At 46.0% G+C, this 24,212-nt stretch overlaps 1 protein-coding gene across 19 annotated transcripts in view; it reads right to left on the reverse strand.

Annotated features, from left to right (window-relative positions):
* The window catches only part of KLHL18 (kelch like family member 18), a 107,612-nt gene that overhangs the window by 11,344 nt on the left and 72,056 nt on the right, over positions 1–24,212 (reverse strand). For all 19 annotated transcript variants that reach the window (XM_061128752.1, XM_061128757.1, XM_061128754.1 and 16 more), the window contains 5 exons: positions 11,490–11,620; positions 8,685–8,825; positions 4,530–4,728; positions 2,017–2,177; positions 633–769 (listed from right to left, as the gene is read on the reverse strand). In XM_061128752.1, coding sequence (XP_060984735.1) covers positions 633–769; positions 2,017–2,177; positions 4,530–4,728; positions 8,685–8,825; positions 11,490–11,554 — 703 coding nt within the window. In that variant the 5' untranslated portion in view covers positions 11,555–11,620. The remainder of the gene's footprint in view (positions 1–632; positions 770–2,016; positions 2,178–4,529; positions 4,729–8,684; positions 8,826–11,489; positions 11,621–24,212) is intronic.

Below are 24,212 nucleotides of genomic sequence, written 5' to 3' on the forward strand. Positions count from 1 at the left end.
CCAGCTCCCATCAGCCTGCCTGACTCTGAAAAGGCCAGGCCTTCACATCTGAGGTGATGACTCCCCGTGCCTCTGCACTGCAAGGACTTGGGAGTCTCTACTGCCCTCTCCTAGAGTACTCCCGCCCGACAGTGACGCCTGGTGTGGGCAGGAGGGGCACGGGATCTTCCTTCTTACAGTGACATGCTCAGAGTCTAAGCCCAGAGGGCCACACGACCCGATGTGATTAGCCTGGTAACAGAATTGGGTCTCTGATTATATCCTATCCAGAGCTGAGTAAATCCTGTAGCTGACAGGATATTAGAGAACCAGTGTGGGTCCAGGAGCCAGGCCCTTGCTCAGCCCAAAGAGCTTGTGTGAACACAGATCAAGTTCTCTGAGCCTCAATTTCCTCACTGTGAAGGCAGGGGGCCAGACTTTCGGGACTTCTAGAGACCTCCTGTGCTCTGATATTCTGTTTCAAGAGTATTAATATCTGACATGCCCTAACAGCAGAGTGCTGATATAAAATCAAGAGGCACCAGGGTGGTGACACACCAGGGGGAGGAAGAAGGGGAGCTAGGCTGGCTTGTTGGGTGCTTCTTCAACCACGGCAGCCAAGACGGGCTCTACGAAGGGGAGCTGCAAGATACCTGCTGAGTTGAGGCCCCCCACGGCATAGATGAGCCCAGCGATGGATGTGCAGCAGCGAGGCCGAGTTCTGAAAGCCGGCAGGTGGGGCCGGCGCTCCGGCATGAGGTGATAGTCCTTTGCTTCATCTACCAGGTCCCTGGAATAAAGTGCAAGAACCTAGGACAGAAGGACTCTCTCCTCTTGGCCCACATTTTCAGGTCCCACCCACAACTGCAGGGGAAGCGGAGGAGGAAGGTTTGGTCTCAAAGAACGCAGGTGAGTCCAGGGGAAACTACACACAACCACTGAGACCTGCTTGACACTGGAGGGGCAAGATGAGTGGAGCCCGCCTCCACTAGTTAAATAGAAGAAAAACAGTCTTTTGTAAACTAGCTGGCCTTGGGGAGGCTCAACAAGCTGCCTGCCATCCTATTGCCACTCAGACTCAGCTCTTCCTTTTCGTTCCTGTAATTCACACCCTGCGACGAACCACCTCACCTGGACTGAGGTGGCAGAAGCCAACCGCTCCTGAGAGACCCCCTGCCTCCAGCCCCACCCCTCCAGGCCAGCCTCCACCTTGCCGTCCAGGTTGGTTTTCTAATTAAGACCCTTCCGTCACTACCCACTGCCTACAGAACCAAGCTCAAGGTCCCCAACAGCACCCTCGAGACTGATCATCCCAGGGGCTCAGCTGCCTCCAGCCACACCTCCAGCCCGACCTGACACACACCTTCACACTTGCCCCCCACCGCTGACTTCCTCCTGAGCCAGCTGCGAATGTGATGAGCGATCGGAAGGAAGACGCAGACGCTCCTCCGCTGCTCTACTTTATAACATCCTCCCCTGGGGCTGGCGTCTCCTGAGCTGTTCTGGTGGCTCTGCCGCATCAGAGTGTCTTTGGTTTACTCCGGGTACCGTTTCTGCCTGCTCCTAAACATGCCCCCCACCCCGCCCAGCACTGCAGCTCGACAAGCCCACCCGAGGCCAGCACACCGACTAATGTTTACGGAGGAGGACGAGGAGCCCCAGGAAGTCACCACTAAGTCAGCTGATGGTGAGAACAGGGTCCGGGCACGCAGTATAGATGTCTGTAGGCTCATAAACAGCTCGATGGATGGAGATGCTAGAAAATCCTCAGATAACTTAGGGGAGGAAAACCCTTCTGCCTTGATGCTTCCATGGAGCACATTTCTCTGCTCAACATGACAAACTCGGACCCTTCTAGGTTCTAGACAGAAGGCAGATCAACCTGCGTGCCACAAATTCAGAATGACCACTCCAAATGGTCATTTGGAGTTCTCTTGGTCATTTGGTCAATGGTCATTTGGAGAACTCGAAGCAGCCGAGTTCTCTTCCCCGCCCAGACCCTGGGCAACATCCGTGTGCAGGCCCACCGCCGCTCACCTGCACTTGTGGCAGCAACGCACCAGGTCATCCTGCTGCACGCGGTCCGACAGGAACTGGGGCCGGCAGAGGGGCAGGCGGATGTTGGAGAGCAGCTCGGGCAGGCAGGGCCCCCTCTGATCCCGGTCGTACCTGACCCAGGCCAGCACGGCCTCAAAGACCTGCCATGACAGAGAGGGGAACGCTGGTGGCAACCCCTCCACCCAGAACCCTCTGCTCCCTTGGGCTCACCCATCTTTCCTCCGACTTGTCTCCTGAATCCACTGCTTTCTCTCCATGTCCCCAGCTACCCAACCTGGTCCAGTCTCTTGAGGGGCAAGCCGAGGCTACTGGAACACCATCCTCGCTGTCATTATGACTTCCTAATGAAAACCTGCCCAAGGTTCCTTCTTCCTCTCTCTCCTGCAACAAAGCCCTGTCGACCTTAATTCCCGCTGCTTCTGCACCCTCTTCTCTAGGCAGGCCAGCTGCCCCCTTCACCTAGAATGCCCCCATCTCTTCCTTTCCATCTAAACTCATTCTCATTTCTTTAAGGCCTGGATTCAGAACCGGGTTCTCCAAGGAGCCTTCCCCAGGGGCTCCAGTCACAAGGATCTCTCCCTCTGAAGGCCCTTGAAGAATGTATCACAGTAAATATGAGCTGCCCTGGGCCATATCAACTAGTGGATGAACCAGGGACAGGGCCCCTTGCTCCTGGGATGGGACATGTCCTTTAAATCTCAGGGTCCATGCTGCTGAGCTCAGGCTTTGCTTTGCTAATGGTCACTAATATGCAGGGGAGAGGACTCTTCAGACTTTAAGGAAAGGAGCTGAGCTGGGACTAACATCTCTACAGAGTATCTGATGGAGCCTGGGGCTCCTTCGGCGAAGGTACAGCTTCATGACACCCCAGGACCGGTGACCAGTTGAGCAGAGGCCTTGCTGCCATGGTGCTCTGGGTGTCTGCAGTGCCGGGTCCAAACACACCCCCCACCACCCTGCGGCTGATGCCCTTCACCACCCAGCCCTCATCACCCTCCGACTCACTGTCCTCTTAAGACAACCTGCACGACACTTCTGTTCAACAGAAAGGATGACCTTCACTCCTCTCTGGCTACTAAAACCATACACTTTCATTCAAGCTTCTCTTTTGTAATTAATCAGGCTGCGTGGGATCTTAGTTGCACCATGCAAACTCTTAGTTGTGGCATGTGGCACCTTGTTCCCTGATCAGGGATCAAACCTGGGCCGTCTGCACCGGGTGTGTGAAGCCTTAGCCACTGATCCACCAGGGAAGCCCCTCATTTAAGCTTTTCCTGACCACTCTAAGATGTTGTCTTTGTCCTGAGAGGAGCCTATAATCACCCACACCTCGCTTGGCCAGTACCTTCCATAATTTTAAGTGTACTAGCACCTGACCGCTGCCTCCAATCCTTCCAGCTCAGCAACCAACTCTACCTAGCCTGGGGCATGGCTCTCCCTCACCCCACACCTCCCTCTCAGGTCCCCCTCAAGACTATTTCCTTAGCTCTCTCTCAACTACAGGGGTTCCACGGGTTATCATTCCCATCTTAGTCTCCTATTTCTCTTAGTCACACTTACCTGAAAAAACACGTGTACCCTGGTGAAGCCCAGCTCTTTAAATCTAACCCACTCTCTACCCTGCACCAGTACATACAGCTGACAGACAACACACAACAGGGCTGACCAGCTTATGTTAAATTTGCGACTGCAGATCTCACCTGGCCCTGCTTCCTATCCAGCCCTCTCCAAGTCCTGAGCTTCATCCATTTACTCTCCCCTCTTTCCTCGATGCCTAGGTCATACCTTTTCATCTCTCCTCAGATGTCTAACATTCTTCCCTCAGCCTTTCTCTCAGCTGAGAACACAGGAACAAACCAGAAGACAGTATGAGCAGAATCTCTCAGCACCGCCCTTCCCGCCGTGCTGGACACGGGCTCTCCTTTCCACTGTGGCTGTGGACATGAGGGGCCCAAGCTCCTCTCAGACACACTCCCTGTGGCCTACACTCTGTCTCTTCTCATTTACCCCAGGACAACAATCTCCCCTTTCTTCTACATTTCCAATTCTTCCCTCTTCTGGAAAATTCCCATCAACAGTCCAATTGTACTGTAATTCCTCTCACCTTAAAAAAAATCAAGACCCTCTTGACTTCATATCCCCCTAGCCACTGCCCCCATCTCTACTCGCCTTTAGAATAAGACTCTTTCGAGAAGTTATCTATGCTCATTTCCAGTTCATGGAAACATTACTTCTAATAGGAAATTTTGGAAAATAACCCAAACATCAAAGAATGAGGACCACGCAGTTGATAAAATCAGCTGAGTATTATTTAGACGCTAAAATGTGTGGGAAAAAGTTCTCATGAAACATGCGTATGGCATGATAAAGCGAACCCATAAGGAGCAACAGGGGCACACACACCATGATCTACACTGTGTGCTGTTTCACTTTTTCCAAAGATGAGAGAGAAGAGCAGCCCCCGCATCGCCCGCGGACGCTGCTCCACAGACCTGCTCCTCCGACTTCACGTTCAGCTCGTCCCGAGACACCAGCTCGAGCACATCCTCCAGGGGCAGCGCCAGGAACTCCTCCGACGTGGACACCTCCACAAAGTGCTGGTGCGTGAAGCTGGTGGCCGCGTCGTACAACAGGGCGCACATCATGGTCTCGGCGAACTGGCGGACGCCCAGGCAGTTCTTGGGGTGAAGCCTTTTGGCGTGAGAGAAGGTGAGAAGAAAGAAGTTAAGAGGAGGAACATGATCTTGTGTCATTCTTGAGTTGGCTCTGGCTGGAGCTACAGAATGGGGGAAAAAACACAAGCCTGGCCCTCAGCTTTGCTGGAAAGTCCCTGGGTGACATCGGCAGAGCCTCGCTGGGACTCCACTTGTTAAAGGTATAAAACCAAGGCAGATTCTCCTCAGAGATGCCTGCCTCTTGGGCCTCGGGTGTTGCCAGGGCGGAGGGAGCTCTATGGGAAGCCCCGAGAAGCAGCTTTCGGGAGAGAGGAACAGAGCACATTCTGGGAAACTGTGCTTTCCTTCGGGTGTTGACATTCTCGATTGAAGGTCCACGTCTGGTCACCGGGAAGGCCCTGAAGTTGTAGAATGAGAGTTTAAACCACATGGAGAGATGACTTCTCTAACGTCAGGACCCTTTCACGTTTTTTCTTTTTTTTTAATTTTCTTTTTATAAACAGAAACAGGCTCAATGGGCCTGACTGCTCAGACAATAGCAACACGTATCATTTATGCGGTGCCAGGCCTTCCATACACATTCTCCAGGATCGCTCTCTTTTTTAAAAAAAATATTTATTTATTTGGCCGGGCTGTGTCTTAGCTGGAGCATGAGGGTTCTTTTTCAGTTGTGACATGTGGGATCTAGTTCCTCAACCAGCGATCGAACCCGGGCCCCCTGCATTGGGAGCACAGAGTCTTAGCCACTGGACCACTAGGAAAGTCCCTCTCTAGGATCTTTTAAATAACCCCAAAAAACAGTAATTGAATTCATTTTTAGGTGGAAAACTGAGGCTCAGAGAAACAAAGAAATGTGCTCACAGTCTCTCTACAAACAGGTGGGGATGCTGAGAATGAACGTTCCCAAAGCCCTGAGGCAGACGTGTGCTCACCAGAGCCAGGGAAACCCAGGGTCAATCCTGGCCCTGCCACCCTGGGCGACCTGAGGGGAATTCCTTAGGCTCCTCAAGTGTCAGTAGTAACCTCACCTAGGAAAAGGTGATGACAACATCTACCCACCTCCTGGGGCTGTGGCCGTGATTAGGCAGGAACATAGGAAATGCACTCAGCATGGTGTCTGGTATGAAGTCAGCTGCTGGTTTAATTTCTAGTATGCTTGTTTTTCTTACTATTATTGCATCTGAGAAAATTCCCAGTGAGCTCAATGTGGTTCGGAAATCTTGATGGTACCAGTAGACCCTGAGGGACAAGGCTTTTCTTATTTTGATTTTGTGACTGACAATCTTGTGCTGGGAGATGGTATATATTACATTAAAAACTGCCCAGGTTGACTTTTCCTTGTGAGAATGCTTTCTCTCCTCTCCCACCCCGATTGATTTAAGGGTTACAGTAAGCTATACTTACTGACCAATATTCACCACTGCCCCCCAGCAGCAGAGCTGTCAGGGACTGAGAAGGCAGAGCATCTCAGGAGCCTGGTTTGTGACTAGACTAAATTCTACATAGCTACTGTTTTGTTCCAGCCGGAACTGGCTCTGTCCACTGCTGTGCGAAGCTAAGTGTACTTCCAGAGGCCAGGGAAACCTGAGCACCGAGCACCCTGGTCAAGCAGCATGGCCGGGGGAACACGGGGCTCAGGGTCAGAGTGTCAGCTCAGTCATCTGCCAAACAACATCAGCCTTTCTCAGGATGAGACCTGCTCAAAGCACCTCATACCATTTGGCAGATCAGATATGAGGAGAGACCCCCTACCCCTCTCCAGCCTCTATAAGCACATGCTCACTCCACTCCACTGCTCTGACATCAAGAAGAGGGTTCAAATGCCATGGACGGGGAGCTGGCAGAGTCCACAGACGTGGGGAAGGACGATCCACACTGCTGCCTGGGACACACGTCCAACCCCTCCCTCTGGTCAGGATTCTTGCATCTCACCTTTGTCTTTGACTGGCTTGCCATGATACTGAGTGCAAAACACAACTTCTGCTGAAGTGGGTTTTCACGTCTAAGAGGATGGGATGTGGGGAGCCTGTCTGAAAGCCAACTGGAGGGGAAGGAGGCGGGAGAGCCGCCGTGGAGGAGAGGGGGCCACTGAGGAGAAGGAGGGAGACAAGAGGGACGGTAACCCACAGGGCCAACAAAGGCCCACATCTGTCAAGAGCTGCTTCCCAGCCTCCTTCCCCGCTGACACTGCTTGGCCAGGATAAGATGCAATGCTTTATCGGAGGCAGGAAGCAGCGACTTGAATTGAGTAAGTTACTGACTTGGTTCACGGGTGCATCTAATATTCCGATCCAGTTCAGAAGAGATTTTGGAAAATACCCACTTCTAATGTTCACCTAAAAACAAGGAGGTCCATTCATCTGAAGGCTGGAAAAGGGGCCAAGAGGAAAAAATCAACCCCAATCTCATGGGGAAAAAAATATCAGCAGACTGCAGACCTCACAGGCAGAGCGGCCTCAGAACTACTGCTCTAAGAACTCGGATAGCTTCACACCTTCTCTGTGCTCTGTCAAGCCCTGGCCTTTCCACTACCACTCAGGATGGTTTCCCTCAAGTCTTTAATGATCAGACCTTGAAACTGAAGGGCCCACGTACTTGTCGTTAAGGGGACAGCTGGGAGACCCCATCACGCTCTGCAGTCAGGCTCAGGGAGAACCACCCCAGAAACTCGGGCAGTGATGGTAGCCACTGAAAAGAGAACAGAAAGAAGGCCAGGCCTCCGGGGCCTGTGGCAGGGAGTAAGAAACAGGAATAAGTGTGAGTTTAGGCTTCAGAAGGGGGCTCCCAGTGCCGAACAGAAAACTGTCAAGGACGGACTCAAAACACCAGGCTTTGTGTTTAAGCACTTTTTCCTGATATGTCATTATTGGTGCATGTAAAATCTGCACTGATCTAAAAATCTTTTCAGTGACACTATTACAGAGCCTGGATCCAGTGTTGACAGAGAGGATCTCAAAAGACACTAGGTGGCGCTCTTGTCCCCTCGTGAGAATGGTCAACTTTCGTCCCTTCCAGAGGACCTTAGTCAGTCTCCAAGTTCAGTGGGAATATAGGGATGAATCAAGTCCAGTCTGTGTCCTTAAGCTCACAAATGAGTAGGACAGACAGTGTGTGCCCCATAGCCTGCCACACGCAGCCTGGCCCAGAAGGCATCTTAGGGTAGGGCAAGCCAGGCTTTGGGGCTGCCCTTACTACATGGTCTCCAGCTGCAAAACCCAAACAGGACCACCTACCTCCTGTGATCATGGGTGCTCAGTTGGGGCCAGGCCCTGGAGAGACCACAGACAGAGGAGCGCTGTGGGGTGCTGTTCTGGTTGGTCTCTGCCTGTGTATAGCCCAGCACTAACCCTCAGCCCTGAGCCAAAGTAAAAGGTTTTTACTTTGTGACTAAGATCTCTGCCTCTCGAGGGGGAGGAAGAGCATTTTTATCTGCTCAAGTCCTCAAAAGGTCAAGGCCAAGCGCTGGACACAGGTAAGGCCATAATGCATGGCCCTTACCCTAAAAGCATACGATGATTGTTCCCAGGGGATTAAAGGTTAAAGGGGACAGAGAATCCTAGGAGGTGAAGTTTGGGCGGGGTCTTTCAGAGGAGAAGGAAAAAGGAAGGCTAAGAAAGTCAGGCAGGGGAAGGATCCACACAAAGACGGGGACAGCTGTGGAACAGTTAGGCGATGCTGACCAAATCTGGCGGTGGCTGGTCAGACCGGAGAGAGGACCAGGAGAGGAGGTACACGTCAGGCCGAGGGAGAGTGCAGGCACGGCTCCATAAATCCTGCTCCTCAAAGGTTCATCCCAAAGAACTGGGTACTGCCTCAGACTGATTTCAAGAAAGGTCATTTCTGCAGTTATCTTCCCAGCTCACTTCCTTCATAAGACTTTCCACACCCCCAAGACCTAGCAAACTGGCAGAGGACTCCAGAAATGAAATGGTCTGCTCGCCGCCATGGGCCACGCCCACCACATCACCTCACCGTTCTCGGAGGAACGTGCAGCAGGCGTCTTTGATGCTCTGCAGCTGCAGGAAACTCGCCCCCATCAGCAACGACTGCACATTCTGCTGGTCAATGGCGAGGTGGCCGTTGTAGGCAAAGTTGATCAGAGCTTCCAGGGCACTAGAGCAAAGAGGAAAGATGCTCTTCAGAGACGGGGCTTGGCTCACAGGAGACTCGGGCCCTCAGTGAGCTGACACTGTTACCTGCGGATGGATGCCCCCCCCACTCGCAGATACAATTAGCCTGCGTCCTTGGAGAATCGACCTGAAAATAATCATCATTTCACCATAGCTATAATCCTACTTCTTAGGGTGTCTTTACTGCCCCAATATTTTTATTACAGAAAGTTCTACAAAAGAAAGCAACAACCCAGAATCTCACTACTGAGTGAGTCAACTGTAGTCATTTCTAGATTAATTTTCATTTCCTACTTGCCTGCATGCTTAAGTTATATGGATATAATCATCTTGAAGCCCTTTCCGATGTTTCTACACTGTCTTCATGGTTTTTTTGGCTGCACTGTGAGGCTTGCAGGGTCTTAGTTACGAAATCAGGGACTGAACGCAGGCCATGGCGCTGGGAGCACCGAGTCCTAACCGCTGGATCACCAGCAAACTCCCCATGTTTAACAATTTTAATGGGTGCTAAATAGTAGTCCAACACATAAATGTGCTATAATTTCTTTCTTTATTGGTAAGCATAATAGCGATTACAGATAATGTTTTCCGATTATTTCTTTGGGATAAATTTTCAGAATGAGGCTTTTTCTACCTTCCAATTCACACCAAGAATGAAATCCAAGTTCTGTCTGTAGGGCTGTATGTGGTCTGGCCCCTCTCCACCTCTGCCCTCATCACCTTCCACTCTTCCCCTTACTCTGTTCCAACATGGTGAACACACTCTGACCTCAGGGCCTTTGCACTGGCGGCTCCCTCTGTTTGGAGGGCTCCTCCCCCAGACGGCTTACTCCCTCACTTCACCTCAAATGTCACCTCAACACAGAGGGCTTCCCTGATCACCCTGAGATAGCATGGATCCCCACCATCATTTGCCAGCCTTTGTTCTGCTACCTCATTTTCTCTTCGCTTCCCAGCTATATCGTGCATTTGTTTACTGCCAGATCACTGATACTAGAAAGCTGGCAGAATAAGAGGTGCTGTTTCCTCAACGCTGTGTCTCAGTGCCTACAGAAGCACAGATCACAGGTGCTCTGTCTGCCTGTTAAATGAGGCACTTGGATGGTGCGTGGTGATTAGCACGGCTCCAACAGGCAGACCTCAGAGGAGAGAATGTTCAACTGCCCGTGGAGATAGACACACTGCTGTGTCTTTCCTGACAGGTAGCTAGCCTGGGATTGCAGCCCTGCAGTGGGTATAAAAACCCTCTCCAGGTACTAGGGCAGGTCACCTTCAGGCATCCAAGGACACTGCACAGTCTCCTAGCTCCTCCTTCGAGTTTTCACCGCTGGTAGATTAAGAAGTTAGGTGACAAAGGACAGGTTACTGGCTAATATTCTAGAGTCTTTGGTTTGTTTCTTGTCTTTCCCCCAATAAGAATCATCCTGTGTGTCCTCTTGGCTGCTGTGTGCCCAGACCCCAGCACAATGCCAGGCAGGGTAGGTGCACCATGGCCCTCTGAATGTAGCCGAGGTTATAAACGAACAGCCCCAATTCACAGACTTGCAGTAAACTCTTTTACCTCATATAAATACGCCTTTTCTCCTCTCAAGGCCCAAAAAAGGCATAAGAAAATGAAAGTCACTCAGTTGTGTCTGACTCTTTGCGATTCCATGGATTGTAGTCCATGGAATTTTCCAGGCCAGAATACTGGAGTGGGTAGCCTTTCCCTTCTCCAGGGAGAAAAATAAAAAACGCATACTATGAGATATGTCCCATCTAAACGTCTTTCAGTGTCCCAGAAAGCCCTCCATAACAAAGGATCATTGTCCCCAGATGTCAGCAGTGCTGAAGCTGAGAAATTCTGCCCCAGATGAATTTTAGGGTCAGGAGGCAGAACTGGAAACCCTGAAAGTGCATCATTTACGCACTTATTTAAAGCTGTCCTTACATCTAGATTCTCTTCATGGAAAAACTCTCCTGATCAGGACAGTATTTAAATCACACGTGGCTATGTAAAACCAAATTTATTATTATTTACTTTATTTATTTTTTGGCTATGCTGCGTGGCTTGCAGGATCTTAGTTACCCAACCAGGGACTGAACCTGGGCTCCTGGCAGTGAAAGTGTGGAGTGCTAACCACTGGACAACTAGGGGATTCCCCTAAAATTAAATTTAATTAAAATTAAATAATATTTAAAATTCAGTCTCTCAGTCCCACCAGCCACATTTCAGGTGCTCAACAGCTGCATGTGCTAGGGGCTACCATTTTGGAGACAACAAACAGAACATCTCCATCAATACAGGAAGCTCTAATGAATAATGCTGTTCCTGACTGAGGAAGAGGGTAATGAATGAAGACACTTATTGGAAAGACTACTTTGTCAGCTTAAAAGGCTGGGAGAAAAGTGAAGAGAATAATACACCACCAACTCTGTACTGAACCCTAGTTCCTATGAGACATGTTACTCTAATAGAGGAAAAACACATCAAAACTCTTTATTTTAACCCTGTCTCAGGCCAGTGGCTGATGTTCTAGCTTGTTTACTGGCCACCTACTATGTGTGTGGAGCTGTGCTAGATACCAGGTCCCACTGGAAGGCCCTCAAAGAGTACCAAACACCAGGCTGAAAGCAGGTTGTGGAAACTGATGGACTAATTTCGTACCTTGGGTCCATTCCTTGCATTACAATCTCATCCTGCTTGCACTCCATCATGTCATTTGTAAACATAGCATGGAAATACGGGATAGAGGCTGCTAAGACGATCCGGTGAGCACTGAATTTGTGGTCCCCAATCTGTGGGCAAAGTAAAATACAAAGACAGATGTTGAGTAATGCAAATGTGAAAACCCACCCTATTCCTTCCACAGGTCAACTGTTTGCCCAATGGAGTGGTACTGAAGGCATCCCAGTATGTGACGGATGAGGCGTTCCACAGAGACCCTGAAGTATTTTAAACTCAGCATACTCAGTTACAGTAGGAGAATGCAAATAGCACATTTTCAAGAGGTATTAAAGTAGTCAGAAGTTTTTATTTACACAGCAGTCTTCACTGCACCCCTCCAAACATCTCCTAGCAACTCAAAGACCTGACTTCCTGAACCCTTTTACCTGATCCCAATTTTCAGACGGAAGAGATAAACTAGCCAAGAGCCCTGAAGCACCTAACAGGAGGCTCCTAAAGAAGAGTAAACACATAGTGACAGGAAGAGATGAGGAGAAACAAGACCAGGCTTGAAAAGTGCTGGTGGGCGGGGGGCACATGTGGGGATCAAGGACAGAACACGTATCATGGGCACGGATTTTATGGGGTCCCGGGGTGCCAAGCAGGCTGTGGTAGACCACAAGGAGCCCAGACTTCTCTTAGGAACGTGACCCTGGCAGCAGCTGGAAGGACTCGGGCTGTGGACTGGCTGGCACTCTGCACAGCTCACAGGGCTCACAGGGACAGAGGCAGACTCTCTCTAATCTGTACCAAACCCTCATGGACACATCCTTAATCCTGGGGAGTTCTCCAGAGTGCTTTCCCACTGTCTGCCAAAAGGATATTCCTTTTAACAAGCTTTGCCATTTATAGCCCCAAGACACATAAACATGTCCACTTAAGAACTTTCTACTCTTCAGAAAGAGCAAAACAGTCTGTTTTTTTCCTTCCTTTTTCATCCAAGTCCCACATTAGTGAAATGCCAAAGCCATTTCACTCCCTCATGCTCATCTCTTTGGGTCACATTTATTCAAGGACTCTAGCTCAGGCTGTGTCACTGTGTCCTCTTTTTCACTGAACTTTAGGTTTATTATCTGTTAACTGCCTCAAGAACAGGCACACAACCTTCTAAATACCAAAGGATCCTCATCAGATTCAGATTCTATATGTTCGTCATATAGTCCATGTGTTGTTCTACTACCAGTGTTGGTGATATTATATGGCTGCATGCTTTAAGGGTTTTTCATAATTTGAAAAAAAAAATCACACCAATACACACAATATTTCTTAAAATTGTTCTACAAGGCTTATAATGAAAACCAGAAGTTTCTGGTCCCCTGATCCCTGCTCCTAGGGGCAGCCTCTTTCTTGTGGTATTTCTCTCCACCTTTCTAAGTAATATGCCTATATTATTATTTCTTGAGGCTTCCCGGGTGACTCAGTGGTAAAGAATCACCTGCCAATGCAGGAGACACGGGTTCCATCCCTGGGTCGGGACGATACCCTGGAAGGGGAAATGGCAACTCACTCCAGTTTTCTTGACTGGGAAACCCCATGGACAGAGGAGCCTGGCAGGCTACAGTCCATGGGGTTGCAAAAGAGTTGGACATGACTTAGCAAATAAACAACAATTATCTCTTGAATTTTCACTTTTAGTTATTACTTGTGGTAGTCAGCCTCCGAACAGTCCTAACTGACCCCTGGTCTCCTGGTTTCCATGTCCTTGTGCAGGCCCCTTCCACAATGTCTTGGGATTGGTCTGAATGACTGATGGAACGTAGCAGTAGTGATGACGGTAGGTCACATTCGAGGCTGGACCATAGAACACACTGGAAATTCTTCTGGTTGTGTTTCCTGGATCACGCACTCTCAGGGAAGCCAGACAACAACATATCCTAAGGAGAGGTCTGGGCTTCCCTGGTGGCTCAGATGGTAAAGAATCCGCCTGCAATGCAGGAGACCTGGGTTCAATCCAGGGGTTGGAAAGATCTCCTGGAGAAGGGAACGGCTCCCCACCCCAGTATTCTGGCCTGGAGCATTCCATGGACTGTATAGTCTATGGGGTCGCAAAGAGTTGGACATGACTGAGTGACTTTCACTAAGGAGAGGTCCAGAGGACCACAGCCCAGGGTGACACCTGGACGGCAACCCCATGAGGGCTTCTCAATTCGTGACCCACAGAAACTGTGAGGTAATAAATATCTGATATTTTAAGTCACTAGGTTATAGGGTAATTTGTTATACAGCAAAATATAACTATGATGTTATCTATTTAATTCTTATGATGGAAGATTAGGATTTTGTTCTGATGCTTTCTTCACATACTACTCCGCCTACTCTCAATTTTTCTATAGAATTATGACAAATTTTGGTTAAATTAGCATTAAGAGTTGCATTATTAGGTCTATGTGAATATTACTTGTAGCAAGCCAAGATGTATACTATGATTGCATTTCTTTGTTGGTCTAAAGTCTATTTTTTCTAAAGATAATAATAAAGTACTGAACTCCCTTTAATATGTTCCATCAACTACTCTATCAGTTTGTTCTTGTGATGTATCTACACTAGAACCCTTTCTGGGAATTCCTTTCCCCTAACCTGTATTGGAATCCCTGTTTCTTGGATCCCATTTTATCCTCTTTTAAATTAATTCCCTTTTTCTGGTGAAAAGTGTCTTCTAGCAGAGGGTCTTTAAAAAGGGTGTACTATGAACTGTTTTTAACTCAGAGCGTATCTGACAGTGTTGGCTCTGTTCTCACACCAACCAATTCTCCAACTTTTCAGACACCAGTTGGTATCCTACAGTTCAGTTCAGTCACTCAGTCACTCCCGACTCTACAACCCCATGGAATGCAGTACACCAGCTTCTCTGTCAATCACCAACTCCTGGAGTTTGCTCAAACTCATGTCCTTCGAGTCGGTGATGCCATCCAACCATCTCATCCTCTGTCATCCCGCTCTCCTCCTGCTTTCAATCTTTCCCAGCATCAGGGTCTTTTCTTACGAGTCAGTTCTTCGCATCAGGCGGCTAAAGTATCCTACAATTGAATTCAAATCTGATACTATCTAGAGTTAGTGTGGACCCCTAACAGGTTAAGGACTCAGTTCCACCAGACTGCTCCTGCTTCAGATGCCAACTGCAAGTCTGGGCCACTCGTACTTCGGACCAATCAGTTATAAGGTCAGAAGAGTGGCGGGGTGCCCCACAATCCCCCTCTTTAGGTTTGATAATTTGCTAGAATGGTATTTTTAAGTAAGCATGACTGATTAACTCATTGCTCACTGGTGATTAACACCATCTCCAGTCCCTCTCCCCTCTCTAGAGGCAGCGAGGTGGTGCTGAAAGTTCCAAACCTCTAATCACATGGTTGGTTCTTCTGGCAACCAGCCCCCATTCTGAAGCTATGAGGGGGCCCACAAAGAGTTACCTCATTAGCATAAACTCAGGTATGGCTGACTTCTCCTCTTAACCCTATTACTTAGAAAATTCCAAGGGTTTTAGAAGCTCTTGGGTTGGGAACTGGGAACAAAAGGCAAGTATTACAACAGAAGATGCTCTTATCAGCCTTACAATTCAGAAAGTTACAAGGGTTTTTGGAGCTCTGTGCCAGGAATCAGGGACAAAGACCAAATATATATTTCTTATTATATCACAATATCTAAGGGCATATACACAAAATGTCTGAAAATGTCTTTGTTACCCTTAAACTTGGGTGGTACTTTAGTTGGCTATAAAATTCTGTGTTGAGAATTTTTTTGGGGTAGGGGGGCGGTGCTGTGGGATCTTAATTCCTCAACCAGGGATCTACCACAGGATTCACTGCCTTGACAGTGAAAGTGTGGAATCCTAACCACTAGACTGCCAGGGAATTCCCCTCTTTCAGAATTTCAAAGGTATCATCCCACTGTCTTCCCTGTTACTTGTTTGTTACTTTCAAGAAAGTTAATGCCATTTTGAATACTAACCCTAAGTATGTGACTGTTCTCTCTAGAGGCTTTTGGGACTTTCTCTTTTTCCTCAGATATCTGAAACCTCATAAGGCTGTAACTTGGGAGTCGATTTTCTTTTATTTACTGTGCAGCATCATTCTGTAGACATTATTTCAGTTGTAAGAACATCTTTCCGTACCATTTCTTTGATAAGTTCCTCCTCTCTCCTGTTTATTTCATCTCATATTCCCATTAGTTAGGTATCAGACCTCTTGGAATGATACTCTATAATTTATCTCTTCTCCCCAATTTTTCATCTCTTTCATTTGGTCTATCTTCCGGGAATCTACTTAACTTTACCTTTCACTATTTCTGTGTGGTATTTTTCATACTTGCTATCACACTTTTAATTTCCAAGAAGTCTTGTTTTCTGGAGGTTCCTTTTATTTATTTAAAGAATCTAGTTCATCTTGTATGAATGGAATATTTTCTCTAATCTCTCTCAAGATAATATAATTAAAATTTTTCCTTCTCCTCCTTGCTTTTACTGTTTCCTTTGAGTTCTTTTCTCTTCCATTTGTTTTGGACTCTATCTTTTGTGTCCTTTAAGTGTCTCATAACACCTGGCTATCTGCTCAGACTTTTAGAAGCTGCTGGAAAGCTCTGCTTATGTGGGCTAAGCTCATCAACTTGTGCACTTCACATTAGTGTAATCAGGCAAGAAGAATCTGCCATTTTTTGAGGATCCCTCAAAGTAGGCAGTATCTTTAGGACTTCTTCTCTGGAACTATATTTATCAGAGAAAGATCTTTCAGTCTTTTGCATGGCAGCACCTGCCTGCAAATATTCTGAAAACCGAGAGAGAGGGGAATTGTTCTACCAGTCACTATTTATAACTTTGCCTTAAAGCCCCTATTTTCAGTTTTGCTCCATGCTCCATCCCATCTTCTGTGCTTGGTGTGCCTCTGATTCAATATCTAAGACTAAAATTTCTGTCTCCTGGGAGAGTAGGGGAGGGGCTGTAGACATCTGTTTTTCACACAGACTTTCGACTAATCTTCTGTTTTCAGTATTTGGTTTCTCCACTTCTGGAGCTAATCCAGGGTTCCGCATTACAAATCCTCTTTCTTGTTAGTTTCTCTCCCCCCACCTCCAGCAAGAACTTTCAGTTCCTCAGGTTCACTAAGTCCATCACACTTGCTTCTTGGCTTCGACATTCCAATGACCTGTCATTTGCTGATCTCTCTTCTCCCTCTTCCGTGTGCTGAGTCGTGTCTGACTTTTTGCGACCCCATGGGCTGTAGCCCACCAGGCTTGTCTGTCCATGGGACTTCCCAGGCAAGAATACTGGAGTGGGTTGCCATTTCCTCCTCCAGGGAAGCTTCCTGATCCAGAGATCTAACTGGGTGTCTCCTGCAAGGGCAGGTGGATTCTTTACCACTGAGCCACCCAAGGAGCCCCCTTCTCCCTCTTACTATCATTTTAACAGTATTACAGGAAGGAATGGAGGATAAAGTGTGTATTCAATTTGCTGTGTTAAACTTCTGTGCATTTATTTTTTATGTAGAAAGTAAACAGAAGACAAAAGAACAAGCTGTATGTGCACCAACTGCGTGACCTGATTTCCCAAAAAAGCTCAGCTAAAGAGACGACAGGCCTATCTTGGGATATGCTAGCCAGATTACATCTGAATTCCGTGCTCAGTTAAGGGGAACAACTAATTTGTCTTTGGTGATGGCACCTACATGCATTTGAAAAATAGCTGTACCTACACCTAAACAATATAATTTATCTGGCCCACAGATTGGTGCAGGTGTTGATTTGAGGGCCCTTTGCAACAATTCTGCAGAATCCCTTTAGCATGTGAACCCCTGCACCAGGGGCACCTGCAGATCCCTCCTAGTTAGTGGTGTCTGAGGCCCTGACTGAACAAATGCAACCGGAAATTCTGAGCACCTCAGGTCTACCTAAGTCGTGATTTGCTTTCACACACACACACACACACACACACACACACACAGCCCTCAGGTCTACCTAAGTTGTGATTTGCTTTCACACACACACACACACACACACACACACACACACACACACCTCTCTTCCCTGGAAAGACTAAGAAACCTTTCATTCCCGACCGTGCCCAGGTATCTTTGGATCAGCACACAGATAGTGTAGCATGACACCACGAACTCTGTTCCTGTCAAAGGCAGGTAACACTCAAGATTCAACTAGTCGCTTATTCAGGCAGGAAAAGCAGAGGGCAAAATCTGAGTTGGGAGTAATCTGAGACAGGCATCCCCAAAGAAAGCAAAAGCTACACCCAGAATAGATTTCTGTTTGATGGGAAACATTTTGATACTCTTGCTCCTACCTTCAAGGAGCCCACAATGAACATAAATAAAACAGTAAGGGAACAGTTAAGTGCCTTGCCTGTGCAGACAGAATCCCCTTGGGATCAGTGGGGTTTAAGACTAAGCTTTCAGGCAGTCACAAGAGACGCTGAAATTGCATGACAAGCAGTAATCCATAATTTCACTAAGGCTCACATTCGAATCATAAAAGCTATGAGTCTTGTGGGTAAGGAGGAGCCTATAAACATGAGTGGGCATGAGTTAATCTGTAAAATTCCTTCTGGCTAGAAAGTCAATAATTGTCTCTTTAAGAGAGACAGTTATCACGGTAGATAAGAACAGATACTCTGGAACTAAATTACCAGCTAAATTATTAATTACTCTGGGTTCAAATCTAGGTTCTGCCACTTACTAGCAGTGTAACCCTGGGCTAGTCATTTAACTTTACTGCCTCAATTCACGAATCTGCAAAAGTGGGGTAAACAGTACCTCCTTCATGGGGTTATTGTGAGGATTATATTGGCATTTAATGCAAGGCATTTAAAACAGTGCATGGCACATATGATGTGCTACATAAGTGAGGAAAGAAAGAAAGAAGAGAAAGAAAGAAAAGAAAGAAAGAAAGAAAGAAAGAAAGAAAGAAAATGTCCTTATATTGAGAATTTCACAGAAGTTATTTTTAATTCCTTTAAAAAAAGGGTCAACAAACCATGGTTATGGGCCAAAATCTGGCCTCCCTGCCTCTTGTTTTTGTGCTAAGTATAGGTTTTACATTTTTAAATGGTTGAAAAAAATCAAGCCTCACATTTCATGACATATGAAAATCATATAAAATCCAATTTTCAGTAACCATATATAAAGTTTTTGTTTCTGAACATAGACATGCCCATACAATAGCAAAGCTGAGGAGCTGTGATAGTGACCATTGGCCCGCAAAACCAAAAATATTTACTACCTGCTTCTTTACAGAAAAAGCTTGCTGTCCTCTGCTCTAGAGTCACAGGGAACAAACAAAGAAGAGAGGTGAACACATTCCCTAGAAAGGGCAAGACACTGATCACTTATTTAAGACACCACCCCGTGCCCCACCCACATCACACCTGATTTTCAGAGACTCCCCTGCTGAACTAGGATGAACTGTCTACACCTTGTGGAACCCAACAGTGAGATACAGTGCCTAATACAAAAACACTCGCTCCTTTCGAAAAGGAAGTGAGCTCAGCCTGAAATAGAGGCATTCACACAGGAGTCATGAATGGCCTGTATGGGCCTGCTACCACCACTTGCCTTTTTTTTTTTTAAAAAAAAAACTTCAGTTTCTTAACCATAGTTACACAATCAATCATCCTTTCTCCAACACCCCCATGGAGTTTTAGCGCTAATTAGCCTCAGCAAATAACGCAGCCTTGTCCATCAGCAATGCAGGAGGTGGACTGCCTGGAGATGCCCTGAAGCACTTGCCTTCAGACCTCAGGAACCTACCAATCCCCCATGTTATTCAGCAACCCCCAGCACAAAGCCAGGTAGGCCCAGCTGTCCATCCAAACCAAAATCTTATTCACGTGTCAGACAAGTAAGGCTACTCCATGTTTGAGATGTGCAGCCTCCGTCTTAAGCATGATACTTTTCTGTTCTTATCAGTCTAGTGGACTTCAAACTCCTTGAGGTAATAAGGGTCTTACACATCCCCTAAATAGTTCAATAAACATTTATTGAAATTAAAATACCAACTCCATCCTTAATGGCTACCCAGAAAATCAACGAATTTTTGTGAAAATAAAGTAATATGGTAGGAAAAAAAATGGCAATTTCACTAAAAGTGATAGTCAAAATGGACCACAGGTTCCTTCAGTTAAATTTAGAAAAGGATATGAAGACTGAGCAGGGGGCATTGTGAATTTTCTATTCATTTCCTTCAAAACTTTCTTACATACGTAAGTAGATACAGTAAGGCTTCCCTCATAGCTCAGTTGGTAAAGAATCTGCCTGCAATGCAGGAGACCTGGGTTCAATTTCTGGGTTGGGAAGATCCCCTCAAGAAGGAAATGGCAACCCACTCCAGTATTCTTGTATAGAGAATTCCAGGGACAGAGGAGACTGGCAGGCTACTGTCTATGGGGTCGCAAGAGTCGGACTCGAGTTAGCGACTAAACCCTCACCACCAGATACAGTAAACCTTCAAATAACCACAACGCTTGATGGCTAGTACAACAATCTATCATGAATATTCATTATCATCTAGATATAAGATGATCTCTATATAGCTATGTAACATAAATAAAGTTATTAACTATGTGTTAATAATGTTTAATAATATATCTACTATGAATCCTCTGTAACAGCACAATGATGATGAGAACTGCTCCAAGTAACAAGGAGCTGGCAGGTGCTCCATCAACTTCCGCGTGTGATGAAGCAGTCTGCGGTGGGAGGAGGATGCTGACCACGCAGGGCAAGAGCCTTGGCAGCACTTCAGTCCCCCATCTCTTCTCCTGTTTGATTACATGAGACAATGAATGACTGGTCTAGACTGCTGAGGCTGGTTCTGCTATTAAGAGTTCTGAGCACTGTGGTCTGGAGAAAGCCCTGGGAAAACGCAAGAAAGGGGGACCTTCCTGGTCTTAACAAATGGGCTCTAACTAAAGGTGGTTTCAGCTCTGACTGCCCCCTGGTGGTTACTTCGAGGCCCCCACTCAGCTCACCAGTTACGTCTTCGAGGACCCCATGTATGAGAACACCAAGGAGACGGCATCTGCCACAGGCATCAAAGGATAGAGCAAACACAGTGCTGTACTGACTGGGAACCCACTGCAGGGGATGCAGAAATGGTCGACAGCTACCTGCCGCCAGGATAACTCACTTTTTGAATCGGGGAAAATACCCTGACTCTGCATAGGGATAACCAAACTCAGCGTCTGACTGCCCATCATATCTGGGGCAGGGGAGCTCCCTGAGGTCAGATGGACAGGAAACAGGACCACTTGGTGTCCTCCTCTGTAAGTGTGAACTGCAGATTCTGGAGCTATGTTACCCCTAGCTCACCTTCCCCTCTCCCCTCCCCCCCACCAAAACGAGACCCTGATCATTATAATAGCCCTAGAGCTAATGAGGAAATTGATTTTGTAATTTTAAAAGTCCCAAAAAGAAGGTCTCCAGGCTGAGACCTGGAGAATTCCACCAACATTTAAAACAGAACTAATACCAATTCTAAACAATCTCTTCCAGAAAACAGAAGAGAAAAGAACAACTCAAACTGAAGTCAGTATTAGCCTAATACTTAAATTAGACAAAAGAGAGTACAAAAAGAGAGGAAACTATAGACCAATATCCCTCAGGAATATAGACGCAAAAACCTTTAACAAAATACTAGCAAATAGAATTCATCGATATACGAAAAGAATTAATCATACACTGCAACCAAGTAGGGTTTATTTTAGGGATCCAAAGCAGATTCAATATTCAAAACTTAATCAATATAATCCACCATAAAAACAGGTTACCAGAAAAATAAATCACATGACCCTCTCAATCAGGGATGTACAACAGAAAAAGCATTTGACAAAATTCAACACATATTCATGATAAACACTCTAAAAATACTAGGAATAGGGGGAATTGCCTCAACTTGATAAAGAACATCTACAAAAGACCTTTAGCTAACTTCATAGTTACTGGTAAAAGATGGAATACTCTTCCCTAAGAAGATGATAAAGGCAAGATTGTCTACTCCTACCATTGCTATTATACACAGTTCTGAAAGTTCCAGCCAGTGCAGTAAGGTAACAAAATGAAATAAAAGGAATACACATCAGAAAATAAGAAATAATAGTATCCTTATCTGCCAATGACACAATGGTCTATGTACAAAATCCAAGGCAATCTACCAAGCTCCATAGCCCCCTCCCCCCACACACAAAAAAATGCCAAACGCCACCCAGAAATAACCTAGAACCAATGAGTGAGTTCAGCAAGGTCACAGTATGTAAGCCCCAGGACACAATATCATCACAGAAAATCAACTGTATTTCCACATACTATCAATTAACATGTGTAAGTAAAAATCTACAATTACATAATTGCACAAAAAAATTAAATAACATGAATCTAACAAGTAGTGTTAACAGGATTGATATGCTACAAAACGCTGATGAAAGACATCAAGGATCTAAATAAATGGAGAGACATACTGTGTGCAAGGATTACAAGACTCAACACAATAAAGATGCCGCTTCTCCCCAAATTAGTGTACAGATTTAATGCAATTCCTACCAAACTTCCAGCAAGAGTCCTTTTATAGCTGCAAACAAGATTATTCCAAAATTTATATGGGAAGGCAAAGGAACTAAAATAGCTAAAGCAGTTTTGAACAAAAATTAAGTGCAAAGGGCCAAACAAGCACATGAAAAGATGTCTAACATTATTGGTCATCAGGGAAATGTAAATCAAAACCGCAACAAGATACCAGTTCACACTCATGAGGATAGCTATTATTAGAAGAAAAAAAAAAAAAAAGGAAGAAAAGAAAGAAAAAGAAAAATCAAACAGAAAATACCAAGTGTCGATGAAGATGTGACAATACTGGGACCTGTGTGCACTGCTGGAGAGATGCAAAATGGCGCAGCTACAATGGAAAGCAGTCTGGTTGTTTCTCAAAAAGTTAAACACAGAATAACAATATGAAGCAGCAGTCCCACTCCTAGGTGTGTATCCGAAAGGACTGAACGCAGAGTCTCAAAGATTTATTTGTACGCTTGTGTTCACAGCACCAGCATTCATGGTGGCCTAAAGATGGAAACAACCCAGGTGCCCATCAATAGATAAATGGATAAATAAAATGCGGCATATACATATAACAGACCACCGTTTCGCCCTAAAAAGAATGATATCAAGAAAAAGATAAGCCACACTGGAAGGAATTATTTATAAAACACATGTCTGAGAAAGGATTGTTATTCAAAAGATGCAAGAAACTTTTAAAATCTAACAGTAAGAAAACAGTTGAATTTAAAAATGGGCAGAAGACTTTAACAGACATCTCCCCAATACAGATGGCAAAAAAATAAGTATTAAATAAGCATATTAAGACACTCCACACCATGTCATCAGGGAAATGCAAATTAAAACAACGAAGTAACAATACATATCCACTAGAATGGCCAAAACCCAGAGTACTGCCAACAATGAATGCTGGCAAAGATGTGGCGCAACAAAACGCTCATTCATCACTGGTGGGAATGTAAAATGGGACAGCTACTTTGGAAGACAGTTTGGCACCTTCGGACAAAGCTAAACATATTCTTAGCATGTAAGCCGGCAATCACGCTCCCTGGAATTTTCCCAAAGGAGTTAGGAAAAGAGCTATCAAGCCATGAAAAGACATAGACGACCCTTAAATACATATTTAACTGAAAAGGAAAAAATCTTTTAAAGGTACATACTATATGCATCCAACTACCTAACACTCTGGAAAAGGCAAGAACTATGGCGATAGGACAAGGATCATTGGTTAGGGAGGGACCAGCAGGTGGAGCACAGATGGTTTTCCGGGCAATGGAATTACTCTGTGATACTATAGTGGTGGCCATGTGTCGTTCATTTCTCAAAAACCTTGGAACGTACAGCACCAAAAGTGAACCCTGACGTAAAGCACAGACTTTGGGTGATGCGGGTGTGTCAGTATAGGCTTACTGATCATAACAAATATACCACGTGGGTGCAGGATAGTACTGGTGGTTGGGAGGCTGTGTGTACAGTGCGAACAGGGAGTGTATGGGAACCCTGTCTTCTGTTCAGTTATGCTGCGAACCTAAAACTGCTCTAAAAAAAAAAACAAAACTATTTTTTTTAAAAGGGGGATGAAATTCTAATACACACTACAACATGGATGAACCTTGAAAACAGTATACTAAGTGAAATAAACCAGGCACAAAAGGACAATATTATATGATTCCAGTTATATGAAGGGTGTAGAATCATGAAAACCACACGGACAAAAAAAATACTGGGTTCTGCAGTAAGTTTGTTTGGGTTTTTCCATAAGATGTCATGGAAAAACTCAAATGAATGTTTTGGTGGGCCCTATAAGACGAAGGAAACCAGGATCTGGGGGGAGGGGCCTTGGGGACTTGTTACTTAATGTTTATAGAGCTCTGCTTCAACTGATGAAAAAAGTTTTCAAAATACACAGTGGCACTGGCTATACAACATTGCAAATGCATCTAATGCCATGAATTGTATGCTTAAAAATGGTTCAAATGGGGGAAACAGGTAAAATAAAATAGAGGGGGAGGAGTAACTCTCCCCACTTCACTACTTGTCACACATAAAGCTAGAGTAAGCACAGCCGTGTTGTACTGGAGCAGGGACAGCGACACCGACCAATGAAAGAGAAAGGAGAACCCAG

The sequence above is a fragment of the Dama dama genome, chromosome 24 (genome assembly GCF_033118175.1).
Source record: "Dama dama isolate Ldn47 chromosome 24, ASM3311817v1, whole genome shotgun sequence".
Classification (NCBI taxonomy): Eukaryota; Metazoa; Chordata; class Mammalia; order Artiodactyla; family Cervidae; genus Dama; species Dama dama.